The following is a 19,005-nucleotide window of genomic DNA, read 5'->3' on the forward strand; positions in this document are numbered from 1 at the left end:
AACTAACACAACTCCTGTGTTCGCTGCTACACTTCCACTGCCAATAATTACAATAATAATACAGTATATTCATGCACACTGCAACATCGCCTCCCTCTCCTCTTGCTTCCCATAGGACACACGTCCATGCAACTTCACCATCAGCTGTGTTGCTGAGGGGGAAGTTCTTCCCATGGTGCAGCTGTCTTTGAGTGCACGCTCCACAGCCACCGATGCACTAATTCCTGCACAGCTCCACCACTGTGAGTGAGCACATGTGTGTATGTTTATGTATAGGCATGCACTGCATGCATGTATACATTGCTGGGAAGACACAGGTGCAAAGAAACATGCTCATGTATGTCTAAACACAACAGGAAACGGTAACCCACTCTACTTGTGTTTGCACAATTATTTCCAACCAACCAAACACACACACACACACACACACACAAAACAACGAGTGGTGAGTGAAGAGGCCCCAAATGTGTTTTATCTGCTCACTGTGAGGATGTAATACAGTAAACACATGTTGGACGGTACAGAAAGATCCACACAGAGGAACAGCCTGAGAGACAGGGTACCAAACAATGACATCACTGTAATGTGTTTAAGTTATGGAGTGATGGAGTGATGAGGAAGAGGAGGGAGGACAGAAAATGGATGATGTTTAGAGCGAGGCAGGAAAAGGGAAAGGGGGGGCAGAGGGAGAAAACAGATGAATGGGGAGAAGAGGGGAGGAGGAGGTGGCTCACACTGCAAATAATTCATTGTTTTCATCAGGATTTAACATTTTCAGACTTATGAGGATTGGATGTGTATAAGTACAATACACTTGTACTTCACTACTACTTCAACTTTACTACTTCTCAAAGCAAAATAATGGACTTTAAGACCACATTTATCTGACAGCTACAGTTGACAGATACTTTACATGTTAATATTCTTCATATTAAACATCATAAAAGTCCAATATTCACTCGTCTACTTATTTCTAAGAGAAGTTTCTGGCTCTTTAGCTGTTAAACGCTCCATTATGTTCGACAGCCAGTTGCTAACTGCGTCAGTCCTCTGTTTGGTGCTGGGCAGGTGGTGATGAAAATTCACATCTAATGTAACGGTATCAGAGAATATTGGCCTTTTTTTGCCTAATGACTTCAACAATGAATCGATGATCAAAACTGTTGATGTTCAATGTTTTGGCGATTGGGTATCTATCAGTCATCGGCACTGTACGAACAGGATTTCAGGGTAGAAGAATTTGAAAGAACAGCCACAGCACATTTAGTCCCAATCTGCTGAGTGATTATCAAGACACGTTGCTCTGAGTCACAGCGTTTGACGGACCAACTGCACCTGAATGCAACCTAAAACTGCCTTCCGATTTGATGCAGTTACTTTTTTTTTTTTTTGTTTGTTTTTTTTAAAGCTGTGCATTTATCTGATTAAAGGCACCAAAAACACTAAACTCATTTCAGGTGAGAAAGAAAACAGTTAAACCTTATCATTCTCAGCTATGGCAGAAGAGGAAACCAGTTTTTCAAGCATCAAACACACCCAGAGGAGAAAGTGAAAGAATTTACAGCAGTGTGTGTGTGTGTGAGAGAGAGAGAGAGTGTGAGAGAGAGAGAGAGAGAGAGTGTGAGAGAGAGAGAGAGAGAGAGAGAGAGAGAGAGAGAGAGAGAGAGAGAGAGAGAGTGAGAGAGAGAGAGAGAGAGAGAGAGAGAGAGAGAGAGAGAGAGGGAGAACAGAGGGAATCTGTTTCATCTGTACAACTATTTGAAATGCAGAAGTCTCATCATTCTTATTAGCAGCGCTGTTGACAGGTTGGCAGGTGAAGAATACAACAGAAGTACAAAGTGTGTTTATGATAGTGTGTGTGTGTGTGTGAGTGAGAAAGAGAAAGAGAGAGAGACAGCAGCATTTATTTATGTAGGTGTGTAAAAAAACTGCATATAAAAGGTTGAGAGTACACAAGAGAAAAACAGAAACAGTGACTGATTGTGATTTTTGAGTGTAAGAGAGAAAACATCTGCAAGTACATGTGGTCTACCTGTGTGTGTGTGTGTGGGTGTGTGTGTGTCGTACCAGTCTTTGGTGAGGATCCAGAGACGCTCAGTGAACACTCCATCTTGGCTGTTTTCAACGGATAAATGCTGGTGTCGTCTGACTGGATGGTGATGGAGAAGGACGGGCCTGCAACAGCAGCAACATGAGTTCAGATGAGCTTGATTTAAAAAAAACAAAAAAACATTTGACAGAAAACATCCCAGACGCTCAACTGAGATCAAAAGGACTCATTTAAACACCGGCTGCTTTTAAACCTACATATACTATGATTCTGCATTCAGGTCCCAGAGGAACGGCAGTGGGTGTGGGCTTCCTGGGAGAAAGGAGCGTTCGAGCTTTCAGATGGTAAACACCGCTTAAAAGTCAGTTTGTGATTTCTCTGATATGCTGCGATCAACAAGGAGGAAACAGCTGTAGTGTAGACTGACAAAAATAGATTAAAGATTAATTAAACAGAAGCTGCTAACATGTTCATATAGATTGTATATGAGTTCTATAAATAAGATAAGTGTTGACAGCAGTGCAGATAAATACTCAAAATGCCATTTTCAGGCATTAAAAGTAGACTTAGAAGTGCTCCATTGGCAAAGATGACCCCGCCCCACTTGATGATGTCATATCACACATTCAGAGGTGGATTTCCATATATGTCCACGGTTTGGGAAGTTTTCAGCAATTCTGATCCTATTCAAATGTAATTTATGAGAAAAAAAAAATTATTTCTTCACATGTCAAGTGTTGCAAGTTGATACTCGAGGGCAAATGTGTCACATTAGCCTCACTAGCCATGGAAATGATGCAATATAGTTTCTGGGGGGGGGGGGGGGGGGGGGGGGGGGGGGGGGGGCACGTACCACATGAGCTGATGCTCTTGGCAGGCGAGTCGCCAGCTCGACTCCCTGAGCTCTGACTCATTCCCCCTCTCTCTGCCCCTTTCCTGTCACTCTCTACTATCCTATCAATTAAAGGCAAAATGCCTCTTCAAAAAGAAAAAAAATTGGCAGCACCAGTTGGGTTCATGACTCTCATGATGCAGGTGCAGGTCTCAGTTTTTAGGCCCATGCAGAAGTCTATTGTTCATGTCTGTCAGTAAGCTAGGCTAGCAGGGCCACAGCAGCTAATGCTGTAATTTGCTCTGGACTCAAGCGTTGCAGACAGATGGACCGGCAGACACACAGATGGGCAGACACTACTGAGGCCCAGGCTGAATATCGTATGTCTCAAAGTGCAGGGTTGAGCAGTCTGTAAAACACGAACTCCACTGTTCAAAGGGTGTTAAAGTCGCCTCAGAGCAGCTCTCGTCAGATGACCCAGTCCTAAAATGTTTCATATGATGATGATGGTGATGAAGAACAGCTATGAAATTCTATAAATATTCATTATTCCTTCTTCGGGGAGCCATTCAATAAATTTTAAATCATCACAAAATATTCAGTTTTCTCTTCACTTGCTTTTTAGCCGTCTTCACCATGAGAGGACAATGTTTACTGTAAACCGCGGCGAAGTTGTCGTCTTGCAGCACCTGCAAAAACATCGAGTCTCTGTGGAAACCCATCGGCTCCTTTACTACATCACAAAATAAAGTAGAGCCTAAAACGTGGGTGAATTGTTTTGACATGCCTTTAATTCCACTGTTAAGATGGAAAAGCCTTTGAAACAGCTTTCAGGCCACTCTGCATTCTCGCTGGCTTCAAGCATGAGCGATGCAGAATTCATTACTTCTGCAATAAATAATCAAACTGCATCCCATCCACCAGAACGCACCGTTTCTGGAGATAAATGTAGACTTTATGTTTGGTCCTCGGTCTAACATTTACTCACCAGCTTTGGCACAGACGTCTGTGAATAACAGACGCTTTTAAATGCGCTCTTCATACAGCTCCAATAACAACAGCTTCATCTTTATTTTAACTTCTGACTGAGAGGTTTAGATTACATGAGTGAATTATGGTCTTGTTAAAACTTTAAAGAGACACTGTGCCTCCAGATCAGTGATTGATCAAGATTAAAGTTAGAATAACCAACAGGAAGGATGGTAAACACTAGACCCAGGTTGAAAAATACTGAATTTTACATAAAACCTGGGAAATGTTGGATTTTTTATTTTTTGGAAAAAGGTTAAGATTTAATAGAGACTGGCAAATCTACATAATGGCCGTTCTCTAGTCAAAAAGATTACATTTTTCCTGTGGCCACAGGACGCTGACACAAAGTCACTTCAACACTGAATTATTTAATAGTAAATGTGCTGGTGAGACGTTGTATTTCCATATACGTCGTCACAGAAGATCCCTGCACGGGCAGAAATACCACAACACGTCTGAAACATTCAAGATACAGCTGGAACCTTGGGAGGCTTGCCATTTTGCGGATGTGCTCAGAACACACACACACACACACACACACACACACACACACAGCTTCCGTCCCCTAAGGCAAGTATAAGGGTTTCTTGAAAACTGCTCAGCTTGAAGCTTGAACACTGTCAGTGTGCGTCTGTGTGTGTGTGTGTGTGTGTGTGTGTGTGTTGTCAGAGAGGAGGGGGGTTATTGCACTGTGTGGGGTCAACTCAAAATGTTCGACTTGGATACACCCACTTCAACACTTGAAAAAGATTACACACACACACACACACATACATACGCATCCAAAAGAAAAGGAAAGCAGCGGTGCAGATCTGTGCAGCTGGCTGATTGGCCAAAGGGCTTCACTTTGAAGATGTCCCAGAGAGAGAGGGAGGGAGGGGCAAGAGAGGTAGTGGGAAACAGAGGGGGGGTGAGAGAGTGAAAGGATGGTGGAGAAAAAACGTTAAGTGAGGGAGAGAGAAAGAAAGAGGAAGTAATGCTCAAGGGCTCCTGCCCTCCCCAGAGAAAGACAGACGATGGGCTTCAGTCTATCGTCTCTGCTTTGCTGCCATCTTTCCTTCTTACTGCACCTTTTTTTAAATTATTTTTGCTCTTTCAGATGGTTCAAAAAGAAAAGATGTGCAACATCTCGGGGGGCGAATGATCATCTAAAAAGCTAAAATGTATTAATTATGGAGCTTTAGAGGTGTTGGTAGGTGAGTGTTACCTGTGGCCCCCTGTTTCCAGTCTTTATGCTAAGCTAAGCTAACAGGTTGCTGGCTCGGAGGAAGCAATTAAGTGTATTCGCCAAAATGTCAAACAATCCTTTCAATTAATTTGTAACCAGGCTGTATTATGATTCCTCCAGTGTCATTACCCTCTCTTTTTACCTTTATCCTGTTTTTTTAAGTCTATATTTAAATAACTTCCTTTTGTCTTCCTCTCTCTTGTTTTCTACCCATCATCCTCTCCTTTAGCTCTCTCCCTACTGCTAACCATTCTCTCTCTCATCCTTGACCTCCGTCCTCGTCATCTACTTTCCTCCTCCTCGGGTCCACTTCACCACCTCGCTCTTTCTCTCTCTTTTTTTTTCTCTTCCTCCTTGTCGCCTCCCCCCTCTTCCTCCTCTCCCGTCTGCCGCTCCTGTTCCTCCTCCTGTCTCCCACTTCCCAGTCAGATCAAAGAAAGTTAAGTAGGCCAGTGACTGTGGTGGGCGTCAAAGGGCTTAAGGTGTCTGTGTGTGTGTCTTTATTTTTGTACATTATTAGCGAACTCATGTTGGTTATCATTTACTCTGTGTGGGTGGGGGATGTGAGCGTATACTGTGTGAAATGTACAGAACTGTTTATAGGCAGCTACTCCAGGCTAAGACTCAACATGGATTTAATCACCAGTATTTGTTCAGATTGTTATGAGACTGAATAAGTAATTGAATGACTAAAATGGCTTTAAATTAATGATGAATCTTTCAACAGTGTTACAAAGTATTTCCTCAATATTTAGTCTTCTGTCATTGTCTCTGTACACAGCCTGATTTCAGGAAATTTCATTCAATAAGCACAAAGTCTTTATACGAAACTACAATCTAAAGGGCACAATTAAAAAAGTGACACTCTGAAGTTTATTTTGAAGGGTAAACTTGACGTTAATGATAATTTTAATGATCATTTTCTGTTATGTTTGAGCCGCACACATGAGCCACTTCAGTCTCTGCTATAAAGAAGACAATGGACACAGGATTGAAATCAGAATTTTTTCCATAAAGCTCAAAAATTTAATTCTAACATTTGCATTCTGAGCCGACGGAGCGCTGATCAAAGATGGCAAAGCGGTGAACGTCTGCCCGTGGGGTGCAGCTGACCTTCTGCTGAAATGGCTGTGCACACGCTGTGCATTCACAAATTCAGATTTTTATGAAATGATGTATCTGAAGTTGGAAGTTTATTGTGTTATAATCATGATCGAGCCGGTAATGCTGACTGGGATTCACATCACGTTCACATCCAGACTGAGGAGGCTGGAGAAAAACATGACCACTGTTTATTACCAACCTCACATTAGAGATATGAGACTGAGAAACGTCCTCATTTACACAGGCTACCTTCACCGACCGCGATTACACCAAACTTCTCTTCTTCAATAAGATCCAATATTGCATTAAAGCCACGCTGCTAATCAGCTGGAGACATTTCCCACAGTGCACTAATACAACTGACTGAACCTCAGTGTGAACTGTAGAGCACAATCTCTGAAGGTTAACAAATGTCCTGTCATGATAAAACCAACAGTAATTGCAAGTTTCCTGCAGCAATCTTTCCTTTTCATTCTCATTCCGGGGTTGGACATATCACAGCGTTTTCTACTCATCAGAATTGAAAAGCAACACAAAAAATTACTTTTACTTCCAGACACCTGGTGACCTCATCCAACTCCACCCACTTCATGACCCATGAGGAACTGGGAACTGGAATTTCTAAGTTCCCAGTGGGAAATGTCAACTGGAACGCCATCATAATCCAAGATGGCTGCACTGCACGCCGACACCATGGAAAGCTGTAGTAATACACAGTTTGAACAACAACAAAAATAACAAACCCCAACTTATCGTACTGGAACGTGGTCATCCCGGGTCATTCCCAGCTCCGACTTCAGAGCGCACCTTTAATTCCCAGCTTATTACTGGAAGCCATATTTTCAGCTTTGGCGAAATACTTTTAAAAATGTGCTTAATGAAAGTTGTGTGAGCAGAAAAACACCAAACACACTTGGACCCACCATTTTCCTGAAAGTCGATCCTGACTTTGTTAGACTCGGCGCTTGTGGCTTTGGTCCACGCTTGTCCCGGCTGCTGTTTTGTCCACGCGGTGATGTCGCACCAGTAGTAACCTCTGTCGGACAACTGGACGCCAGCCAGACGAAACCGAAACTCTGTCGGACCGGACTTCGTCAGAACCAGACTGTCTCTGAGCGGACAGACAGAGATAAATACATTTCAAAATAAAACACAGAACTATTATTATTATTATTATTAAAAGCTTATGTATACATATATCCAGGTGGGTACCTCCTGTTAGGGTCCGTGGCTCCTCCGTGCTGCAGGACATTGTCGGGGCTCAGAGTCATGATGGTCCTCACGTTGCTCTCCAGGCTCTCCTGTGATTGGATGAGCACCGAGTAGCCCGCCTCCCCGAGGTTCTCAGTCGCCACGGTGCAGCTCATCTCGAAGGTAGCCCCGCCCACTGAGGCTTCACGGATACGCTTGGCCACGACGTTCAGAGACGGACCTGAAAACACCACCAGTCCATTGATTCATTGATGAGAAGGACATCATTCAGCCCATGGGAAATCCCCGATGGCACAGGAAGTGATAAGTGATTACACCATGAACTGATTCTGATTCAAAGCAGGCTCTCACACACACACACACACACACACACAGAGCACAGAGTTACATCATGGCTCAATTAACTAAATAGGGGGCACTAAGTTCAGCGTGTGGGACTGAAATAGAGAGGATGTGTTGTGAATGAGACTGAGGCTGAGACAAGAAGAGGTCTGTTGTTATGTTGAGGGTTTTTTTTTCTGTGAAGTCTGGAAATGATATGTAGACGTTAAATCTTATTCATAAAACTCAACAGCAGGGTTACTCTGGCTGGTTGGAGTTTTCTTAATCATGAATATGAGTTAATGCTTCATTTGTTTTTTAATCTCTCCCAGAGGTGCATCATTAAATCACAGAATACGACCTTGAGTTGCATGATAAGTGTTACATGCAGAGATAGTTGTAACGGTGCCAACTAAATATTGATTTCCCCGAAGTACAAAAAGAAAATTCGTATTTTGGCCCACGTCTTAGATCTGTTTAACTGTGCTCGGCATCTGCATTCAAAACCTCTCACTGCTTCAATGGTTTAAAAGGCTGTAATGTCGGAGCAAAGCTTTACTCTTCACACATCCTTTAAGCGTGTTGGAAAAATCAAGCGATAAGTCAGTCAATCAGCCAATCAAGAGGTTCCTGGATCAGGTTTTTTTGTTGATAAATCGCAGTTATTTAAGATTTCCTTACGTTTTGTATCCCATCGTATGGTCGTTGGGGAGCTGCTGTACTCAGCGGTCTTCACCATGTCGCCCTGGCTGCTAACGCTCCACGCAGACACAGTGCAAACATACTGGCCCATGTCAATCTCCTACAAATAAAAAGGGAAAATGAGGCCTACATGAGTTCCCATATAATCAAACAACTGTCATACTTAGGTAGAATTAGAGTTAATGTTTTCTAACCACTGTGGTGAAGAACTTAAGTGTGATAAATTAAAAACATTCACTTTGCACTGCACATGTCATCTTCCATTAATTATCTAGGATTTACGTTAAGTGGATTTAAGTGGATTTCCTTTTAAATATGTTAAGCTACATAATTTTTTTCTGGCAGCCTAACAAACTTAAAACACAACACTGGAATATTTTCACTATATATTCAGTAGATATTGCTAACATGTCAGCAAACAGTTGACACTGAAACATCTAGTAAAGAGCAACATTAGCGTTTATCTACCATGTTCCTGTCTACCTGACGAATGTAAGTCCAATACTCTCCTTTTAGCTCCGTTTTTGGTCTCCACCACCTCAAATTACGCATTTTTTAAAATGCCACATCATCAAGTGTGAATACAGAAATGAAAAATGTTTCCATCAGCTGTTGTGCTCACAACGCTCGGTTTTGCTACCTGTGTGCGGAGGATGCGCAGTTTGAACGTGTTGGGCTGGACTCTGGTCAGAGACATCACACCGTTCTTCAGCCGGTCTGAGTACATCGTCCCCGGCAACAGGTTGCCATTGCCGTCCAGGGAGCCGATGTCATTTGAGGTCTGAGGATCATCCCCTATACCTGCAGGAGAGCGGACACATAGAAAACAATGAGTGAGTCTGTTAATAGATATTTCTAGACACCCATTAAAGATTTAGACAAAAGCTGGGGTAAGAGTACCAGGGAGCGTGGTGTGCTCCCAGCTGACACCCAGTCGGCCTCCGGGGGGTAAATGGGTAATGTTGGTCACGTGGCACGCCAGTTCTGTGGGCTCAGCCGTCATCTGTGGGTTCAGGACGGGTTCGAGGTTCAGCGTGTAGCTCGGCTCTGGGGAGAAAAAATTCACTTTGAATATGGAGTTCAAACATTTAGAAGCTTTAAATGACAGAAGTATTAAGAGGAAAGCTTCAGCTCTCAGTAGCACTGGTGGTTGTCTGATAATCCTTTGGGGTTTTGAACTCATTTACAATGCCTGAGCTCAGCTGAGAAAGTTTTCCCATCACCGACAATGTTTTTCTGTGCATTTGGGAGCTTTTTGAAGTTTGTGCTTGAATGTGGATGCTGCTAATATCATTGCGATGAACCAACACACTCCACAGACGGAGGGTCACAGCAATCAGAGCTACATTTGGAGATTTGATATTGGCCTCACCACTTGGCACAGTCTTTGTCACTTCCTGAAGCAACATTTTCCTAATTTGGACAAAGGGGTGGAGCCGAGGTGGAACAGGCAAGCTGCAGCCATTATGACTGAATGGCACGCCCTGAGACACACATTCACATTTCATAAAGAAATAGCTCTTGGAAATAGCTAACTGGACTGGCCTGGAAAGACCCCTGAATCTCAGTCTCATCAGCCAGGTCTCAATATCATGAGGAAAACAGGTCATCCAAGCGTTTAAATGAATCTCTCTACAGAATAACACATATACAGGGCTGGGCTGAAATTAACACCAGTTTCAAGAGGGGAATCTGCACCCTGACGACTAAACAACACCTGAAACCTTCTCATATCAGAGATTGAGTTACTGTGCTGCCTCATGAGAAGTGATTCCCATCCTCACAGGTTTTCTCACTTTATAACAGAATCACCACAAATTCAAAGTGAATCCTGTTTTTTTTTTTTGCTGGGTGATTGAGCCAGACAACAAAAATAGAGCTGAAATAACACTATTAACTGTGTGAGATGAGGTGTGGATCGCAGTGTTAACAGTGGGTGTGTGAGTGTGTGTCTGTGTGTGAGTGTGTGTACAGTAGGTGGTGAGGAAGGTTTTCTCAGCCAGACATCCAGATTGCACCTTTACACGTCAATGAACAGGGAACACACACACAAAGATTACCACCTGCCTATCTGTGAGCTGAGACACACACACACACACACACACACACGGAGAAAGAGACAGAGAGAGAGAGAGAGAGAAAGCGTGTATGTATATATCCCTGACACAAATCAGAGTGTTGGCATACCAGTGAATGTCACCGGCCAACACACACACACACACACACACACACACACACACACGAAAAACTATAAATACAAGTGCATACGAAAGTGTGCACATGTGTGTGTGTTTGGCAAAGGAGGGGGTCTGCATGATGTCAGTTGGACGTCATACACACACACTGACTCATGCACTGTCACCATCTGCTACGAAACACACACACACACACACACACACTTTGATCGATGAGAATGTGTCATGTTGCCCTGCCAATTACCCACGTGGCTCTTTCTCTCTCTCTCACTGAAACGTTGCCTTATTTGGCTTCGAAAGCCAATACTCACACAGGTATAAATCACGTTAGAGCTATAATGACACCGATTCATTTTTAGACAAATAAACAAACATTTCAAAGACACACAAACACATTTCATATTCGCAATATTCTGTCTATTTCAAATTAAAATAAAATGGCTAATGGCTAATCCGCCACAGGTGACAGCAACTGGTCTTTATCTAAGTGCAGATGAAACAGGTGATGGATTTATACAAGTCACTTCAGATACAGTGATCAGTTATCAATATTGGAAATAACTGCTGCAGCATGAGTAGTATATGATGTGTTACTGGGATTATATTGGTTATAGCGGCACAGCCAAATTAAAACTGTCAGATTTCTGAAGGGAGTTTGGTGACTAACTATACAAGTATACTGGAGCTGCTGCTGCAATATAAAACATTACCCTCTCAAGCCCTGAAGCACCAAACAACCAGTCAAGCCCCTGTTGTTTCGACGAATATATAAAAAAAAAAATCCTGCTGTCATGTCCCAACAGGTGAGTCTGACTCAAAGCCTGAGCTGCTCTTTTCTGAGACTCTTAATTTCTGAGCAGAAATTGCGTAAAAACAAGCCTTAAGAAGAAGAAAAGGCTCTATTAGTGTGTGTGTGTGTGTGGCTCGGGGAGGCAGAGTGAGGAAAAATAGGTCAATGTCAATAACACAACAAACTGCTTTCATCTGCATCACTGCGTGTGTTCATTTTAAGAAGCTCCTCTTAGTTTGAGACGCTCAGTTTGCAGCGAATCCGACTGGTACGATTCAAATGTTGCCACATCTCATTCATTATTTTTCTGCTACTCAGAGAGGGTATCATTAGGTAACGCACTGAATGTTCAGATTAGAGTATGAAAGCACGACGATGACAACTGTGATTTTCGCTGACGATTTATGTGCTGGTTAATTGTTTTTTTTTTTTTTCGGGTTAGCCCTAACCCTAACAGACCAAAAACCAAAACACAGTTATGGAAAAGTAGAAAAAAAAAGAAAGAAAATATTCACATTTAAGAAGCTGGAAAGAGTCAATTTCTGCAGCTTTCCCTTAAAAAAAAAATTACTTAGATGATCAATAATCAAAACTTGGTAATAAAAACCATAAAAGCACAATATGAACTGAAATAATGAGGGTTTTAACATGGCTCCTGAACTGAAGGACCCAATGCCAGAGTCTAGATCATTACAGTTGACAATATACGACAATATAGACGATTTATAATATAATATAATATAATATAATAAGAATTTCATCAACAAAATAAATGGCACAGAAAAACCTGGTGCAAGGCTGTAGAGTGTCAGTAGGGGCCCACAACTCATTTTAGTCACAGGGCACTAGGGCCCACATCACTTTGTTACCATTACAATGCTTGAACCACACACACACACACACACACACACACACACACACACACACACACACACACACACACACACAGTTAAGAAGTTCATATTTTCTATATAAATAGACATAAAAACATGTCCATTGTGTGGAAGGTTTTAATTTTTAGACGTGCACATTTAAAGAATCCATGTACAGTGTAGTGCACATCGGACAGACACACACCAGACACGGAGGTGCAGCCTTCAGCAGTTGTGTTTCTCCGGGAGTTCAGAGGGCGTTTCACCAGAACATGTTTGCCCAGTGTGTTTTCCGCTCCCGCTCATTTACAGGTGCGCTGCATGCCTCAGTAATATCATGTTTCCGACACGCAGGAGAGAAGGAAGAGAACCAACAACCGCGGAGGTGACGGTGCCATTGAGCCGGGCAGGGAGTTGAACTCCCGGCCACGACGGGGTCGTCGGTTTCCAGGAGCAGAAGAATGTTACATTCTGCCAAAACAACCGAAGGCATGTGAGACGCTCTGGTTTCACTGGAGCGTGCAGGAGCGTGTGTGTGTGTGTGTGTGTGTGTGTGTGTGTGTGTGTGTGTGTGTGTGTGTGTGTGTGTGTGTGTGAGATAGAACAACCAGATATGAATAAGCCGCTCGAGCTGTTCCCTCTTTCTGTCAACACGCTTTGTGTCTCCCAGGACGGAGGGGAAGTACGAGCTGACACACACACACTGAACAGATGTACAGTCAACATCGCAGATTACTTCTGAAACAACATGTAATCAGATTACTGTGTGTGCAGGAAGATTACAGCAATCTGTTACTACCCATGTCAGGCTTTATGTTATTACAAGACAGTCACCCATTTCTATATATATAGATATATATATATAGATATATATCTATATATATCCAGTATCAGATAATAAAGGGCTATTTGAACCCTTAACTCCATTGAGAAGTGTAGGATGACTTTCATTACTTAACATTTTATCATTATCAAATGAGTCAAAACTGTTGTGGCATCCTGTATGATATATAAAGGCTAAATAATTAATACTCCTCAAATAATAGATGAAGAAGTGGGTTGAAAATCATTTGTGGCACACACACAGAGAGGCGCTGAAAGACAGGCGCTGAACAGTATGGACCTGAAACAACATGAAACCACAGACTGGAGCTTCACGCAGCCTGTGGTTATGCACAACCTTTTTAATTTAGCTGCTTGAAATTTCACTGGAGGATAGATTTTTTTCACTGAGTTTAGGAAACTGCCGGAAAGCTTCAGGAAGCGACTTAAACTGTTTCCTCAGGGAAGAAAAAAATACTAAGTCATACAGTTAATCCTGCATGAAACACAGCTGACTACCTCTTCCAGTCAGGCTGCCCTCACACCACCCCTGAGTAAAGACTAATTACGCTAATTAAATTATTACAGTACGTCGCCTTCATTTGGTGGATGCTTCTGTTGAAAGTGACAAAACCAGAAAGGCTGAGGCCACGTCCTCATTAATTTCATTTTAAAAACGCCATTTCTAAATGAGTTCAGGCTGATATTAGCGCAGTGTGAATAAACACAGCCCCTTTATTCGTTTCAATGTGACCCACTGCGTTTGCCATTCAAATACATGCTAGCACGTAGATCATTAAGTTCATTCTGCTGTTGACTGTGTGTTGCTGTGAAATCCTGCCTCTCAATATTGTGAACCCATGCTTCGTGTTGTGTTTTGTTGTGTTTTGACACAACAGGGCTTGAAACATGAAAGTGGGATTTCTGAACTGCATTTCGCAATCGACTACCTGAAGCAACACGCACCCACCCACCAACAGCCCCCTGCTCCATAAACATGCAGCACCTTCCCTATACTATTCTGTGCTGGAGGTTTCTGAAACTGAAACCTGCTGCTTGCTGCTAGAAATTAGCTTAATATGAGCGGGGGAAACCAAAAACAATGAGCTAAAAGAGGCTAAAAAGCTCAATAAACCTGAGGGTTTGGTTAATAAATCTCTGTGAGCAACATCTTTGGTCATTTGATGCGCTGTTTATATAAAAATATTGGTTAGAGCAGCTTCAATAAGAAGCAGTGCTGGTTATACTCCACGTCGCACCAGGATCCTCTCCTCATTAATTTCCTCCAGGCACGACCTGGCTCTCACAGGTCAGCTGGGAGACACAATCCCTCCAGGGTGTCTGCACTGATGTCTCCTCTCGGTCATGCCGGAGGAGGTGGGGGGTGGGAGGGGGTGTGACCTCACTCAGGGCCTGAACCACCTCCACCGGCTCCTGTCAGCGAGATCCACTCATATCACTGAGTCCCTCACTGTGTTGCGGCGAGAAGACAGGGCTGTTCATTTTCTGTTTACTGTGACTGCGAAAAGATCAAGTGCTTAATGAAGGACTTCAAGGGGCTCAGATCTGCTTTCCACCATCGTGGTCACAGAAGTGGTGACGGTTTCTGAAATCAAAGCCCAGGGCGTCCATCTTTAACTCTTCATATGTTGGCTGTAGAGTAATTGGACAAAAAAATTCTGATTCATGCAAGAGTCACATGCTTGTTTTTCTACAGTATAAGAGTCATTATGAGAATAGAAGAGAACTAAAGTCTATCACAGCCCTAAAGCTGTTGTTGTAGCTATGCCTAGCTATGAGCTGTCTGTTCGAAACATCCATCACCACCTCCCTGGTTGAAATTTTACTTACTGCACTTGATGTGAAAGTTGTGAGGCTAATTTATAGTTTAGTCTTCGATTCCTAAATGTTCTGGAAATTCACAGTGTCTGCGTACGGCGGGGGTTAAACCAGCCTGACGACGGGATGACTGATGGCTGGTCCAGCAGGAGCAGAAAACGCGCTCGTCCCCACATGCGAAACGTGGGAGTTTCTGTGTGAAAAGTGGGACACTTGTACAGCTCGAGCACAAACATTCATTCATCTCCATTCACGATCCCGCATTCATGGATAATTTGTGTGGAAGTGGCCAAAAGCAGAAATCAGCCACAGATACAAAAATAAATCTGAGCAAAGAGGCACATCTCTGCCACATTAATGTATACAGACAGACTCGTATATCATATATTATTCATATATCCATGAAAATAAGATACGAGTTGGCGCCGCCCTTTTGTGAGTGAAGTGGCTCCATTGACAGCAATTCCAGCTGACACGACAACACACACACACACAGGAAGTGTAGCCAAGGGTGAGAGGAATTACACCCACTTTAACTGTGTGTCTGTGTGAGTGTGTGTGTGTGTGTGTGTGTGTTAGCTGTGGGGAGCTCCTAAACAAGTTCTCCAACCCTTTTTGTGCTTCCTGGTAGGCTGTGCTTGTAGCAAAGCATCGTGGGAAGAGGGGTAACCTCAAGGCCGCACATCAATGGAATAGGAACTGACTAGCTGGCAACACACACACACACACACACACACACAAAGTTTAAGACAATACTCTTAATAATACAAGAGGAGTGAGGATGAAATATGAGCTATAGTCAATTAGAAATAGACTGTGTGTGTGTGTGTGTGTGTGTGTGTTGCCAGATGCTGTATGAAGGAATGTATACCCTCTGGGCAAAATGTAGGAGTTCGACCAGTGAGAACACACACACACACACACACACACACACACACACACACACACACACACACACAAAGACAGTGTGTGTGCATGCATGTGTAGTATTTACTCTCTGGAGAAACTCTGCATTTTTAAAAACACCCAGCAGATACACACAGACACACACACACACACACACACACACACACACACACACAAACATACATATACACATGAATAAAGTACGCAGATAACACACTATGCACACTGTCATGCCTGTAAACACACACACACACACATAAAAGCAACATGGCAGAGATTGACAACATGTTCTTGATCACGCTGCCTGATATTTTAGCTTTGCCCTCATAGTGCGTCACAGTGAGTGAGTGTGTGTGTGTGTGTGTGTGTGTGTGTGTGTGTGTGTGTGTGTGTCAGTGAAGCCTGGTTGATATTTCTAAATGTAACATGGATCCTCAAGGCTTCAACAAACATCTGTGTGTGTGTAGAAGAGATGGTTGTTATTTTTACTAAAGGCTCCAGCTGACATACAGGATGTAGAGCAACCAGCAGACACACACACACACACACACACACACACACACACACACACATTTCAGTTTATATTAAAGACTTTATTTTAATGAGCGGTCAGCCAATGATTTCTATGACATGTGCGTCCATTACCGTATAAGGAAGTGTCCTTATAATGTTTTGTCTGCTTGTTGTGTAAAAAACACAGCTCATCAAATGGAAGACACTGGTTTCAGTTCTGCAAAACAGCAGGGGTACAATACAACAACTACATTTCCCATCAGTCTTAAGCACAGTGTGCTTAAGATTTCTTTTATTGTCACTGATGAGGTTTGTCTAATTTTATTGGCAACTTCAGACACTTCATGTGAATCATGTTTGCGGGACAGAACCCAGAAATCATTGTGCAATAAAGACCATCTGGACACAACTGCATCAGGAATAGGCTGGGAGCTCTTCCAGGTTAAATTGAATCCATCGTGATCTGTACTTGTTTAGCACACAGCACTATTGCAAACGGCGAAAAGTCACTACACATTGTAAAAACCCTGATACTAGATTGTCCCATAGAAACACTGTACCCGGCCTGCTGCTCCACTGGAGCTGCCACCATGCAGGAATGGCAGAAATCTTATTCAAGTGGCCAGACGTTTTTTTTTTTTGCATACCTTTGTAAAAACATGGCATGCCACTAACGAGACCGCCACTGTCAGTCTGAAAACAGCCTTTGGCTGTTTTTGCAAAGACTGGCTGCAGCCAGCTTTGACTGTTTGGTGGCGCAGTCAACCAGGGCCGACCTGGGGACATCTCCTCTCTGAAAGCCACTGGCTCAACACATGTGTGGTGTCATGTAGCTCTGTATGTGTTCAGCTCTCAGTCATTCTGTCGCCTCCAGCTGAATATCTGTGATATGGAGTTTATTTCAACTCCTATGTTATCTGTTCATACTATGAAATATCAGCCGTAATATAAACTGAACATTTTCTGCTGCTTCATATTACAAACCAGCAGGAGCCAAGGAGTCAATGAGCTGTAGCAATTTGTCACATTAAAATTATTGTGTGATAAAAAAAAAAAATAAAATCAATCTACACAATATGGATATTTGGGGATCAGTACATCCGGAGGGATAGAGGAGGTAGTGTGACAGTGAGCAGTTCAGACAAGCATCTACAAACCTAGCCTACATATTATCTGACATCACCGTATGAAGTGCGATGTCAGAATTATGCTCTTTGTGCGTCTCTGGACTTTTGAAATGTTTCAGTATATTTTTGAAGCCGAATGGAGAGGAAGCTGCAGGCGACAGAGGAAAGTCACAGCAAAAACAATGTAGGGAACAAGTGAGAGAGGAAGCGACGGTGAAGCCACGAAAACACAGCACAGAGATGTACAGAACTGATTACAGTCTCTCATGATATATCAGATGTCAGCCATGAAGTCATACTCTGATTTCATCAAAGTCAGTCAGCTGTGACCATAGCTGTCCAATTCACTCTCTAAAGTCACCATAGATATTATAGTGTTTCCTTAAATGGCATTTGTATTTAATTCGACTCTTATTTGCTCAGTTAACTACCACTAAATGGCTCTGATGAGTCATAGTTTTTGGGAGCAATATTTGTTATGTTGAAATGAAAATGGCAAAAAATATTGTGTATAGGCTCAAAACACCAACTTTAAAAGAAAAGTACTGTTATCAACCCCCACAAACCCCAGGCAGTCAAACTGTAGAAATGTACAAACATGTTTCATCATTTACATAAATACTAAAATTTCAACCCTGACAAAAATAAAGGGGGTAAAAAAATTTGGCTACAAACCAAATTGTTTCAGATCTCATTACCCGAGTGATTAACAGACGAATTATTCAACCAAAGGAGACAGCAGAGCAGCAACGACATGGACATTACGTGCCAAATCTGACTAAATGTGCAGGGATTTATGGTTTAATTACATGCTAGGTCAATGTCCAATAAATCCTTCAATTTGCCTGCTTTCCTTTTGACATCAGTATCATGTGGCCCCCATCTACTCCCAACTCCACAGAGGGGAAAAGCTCTGCGGGGAGTTTTTGAACTGAGTTGACAATATTATGGCCAAGAAGCACCAAAGCAAAACGGACTCCATAAATATCATTTACCATCTTTTATTCTGAACAATCTGTGGCTAATTGCCTCTTCCCTGAAACACAGTTGCACTTGGGTTGTTGAGCCCACAGTAAACTTTTAGCGAGTCAATCTGCCAAAACTCTTCAGGGGAATTCCCAAAAGCATTAAATATAGTGCTGTAGCTAAACTGGAAGTGATTATATAACAAGTATTTATTTATTCATTAAATTCCATTTATTTCATGAAGATATGGGAATTGGGAGTTTGTCAGAAATCCAACTGCTATGGCAGAACAGCGGCTGATTTTCTGATCAGTCAGAACGCTCCCAACATGGTTGAAAAAAAATCATGGTCTGAGTTTTGAGGTCAGAGCTTTTGGTACAGCAAGGGAAACAAAATAAATGCAGAAGAAACACATTTTTCTGATTTATTTTGAAAATATTAACATTAAAGGGAGGCTCACAGGACTCATAAGTAATGCTCCATCTTTATTACAG

At 42.5% G+C, this 19,005-nt stretch overlaps 1 protein-coding gene across 1 annotated transcript in view; it reads right to left on the reverse strand.

Moving 5' to 3' along the window:
- Window positions 1–19,005, reverse strand: part of ptgfrnb (prostaglandin F2 receptor inhibitor b) — a 55,273-nt gene that overhangs the window by 19,286 nt on the left and 16,982 nt on the right. Inside the window, exons 6-11 of the mRNA XM_071464701.1 lie at window positions 9,382–9,528; window positions 9,122–9,282; window positions 8,461–8,581; window positions 7,459–7,678; window positions 7,170–7,357; window positions 2,068–2,175 (exon numbers count right to left, since the gene is read on the reverse strand). Of these exons, the coding sequence (XP_071320802.1) occupies window positions 2,068–2,175; window positions 7,170–7,357; window positions 7,459–7,678; window positions 8,461–8,581; window positions 9,122–9,282; window positions 9,382–9,528 (945 nt within the window). The remainder of the gene's footprint in view (window positions 1–2,067; window positions 2,176–7,169; window positions 7,358–7,458; window positions 7,679–8,460; window positions 8,582–9,121; window positions 9,283–9,381; window positions 9,529–19,005) is intronic.

Source organism: Trachinotus anak, unplaced genomic scaffold (genome assembly GCF_046630095.1).
Source record: "Trachinotus anak isolate AG129_WGS33_773 ecotype Australia unplaced genomic scaffold, CSIRO_AGI_Tana_v1 ptg000026l, whole genome shotgun sequence".
Classification (NCBI taxonomy): Eukaryota; Metazoa; Chordata; class Actinopteri; order Carangiformes; family Carangidae; genus Trachinotus; species Trachinotus anak.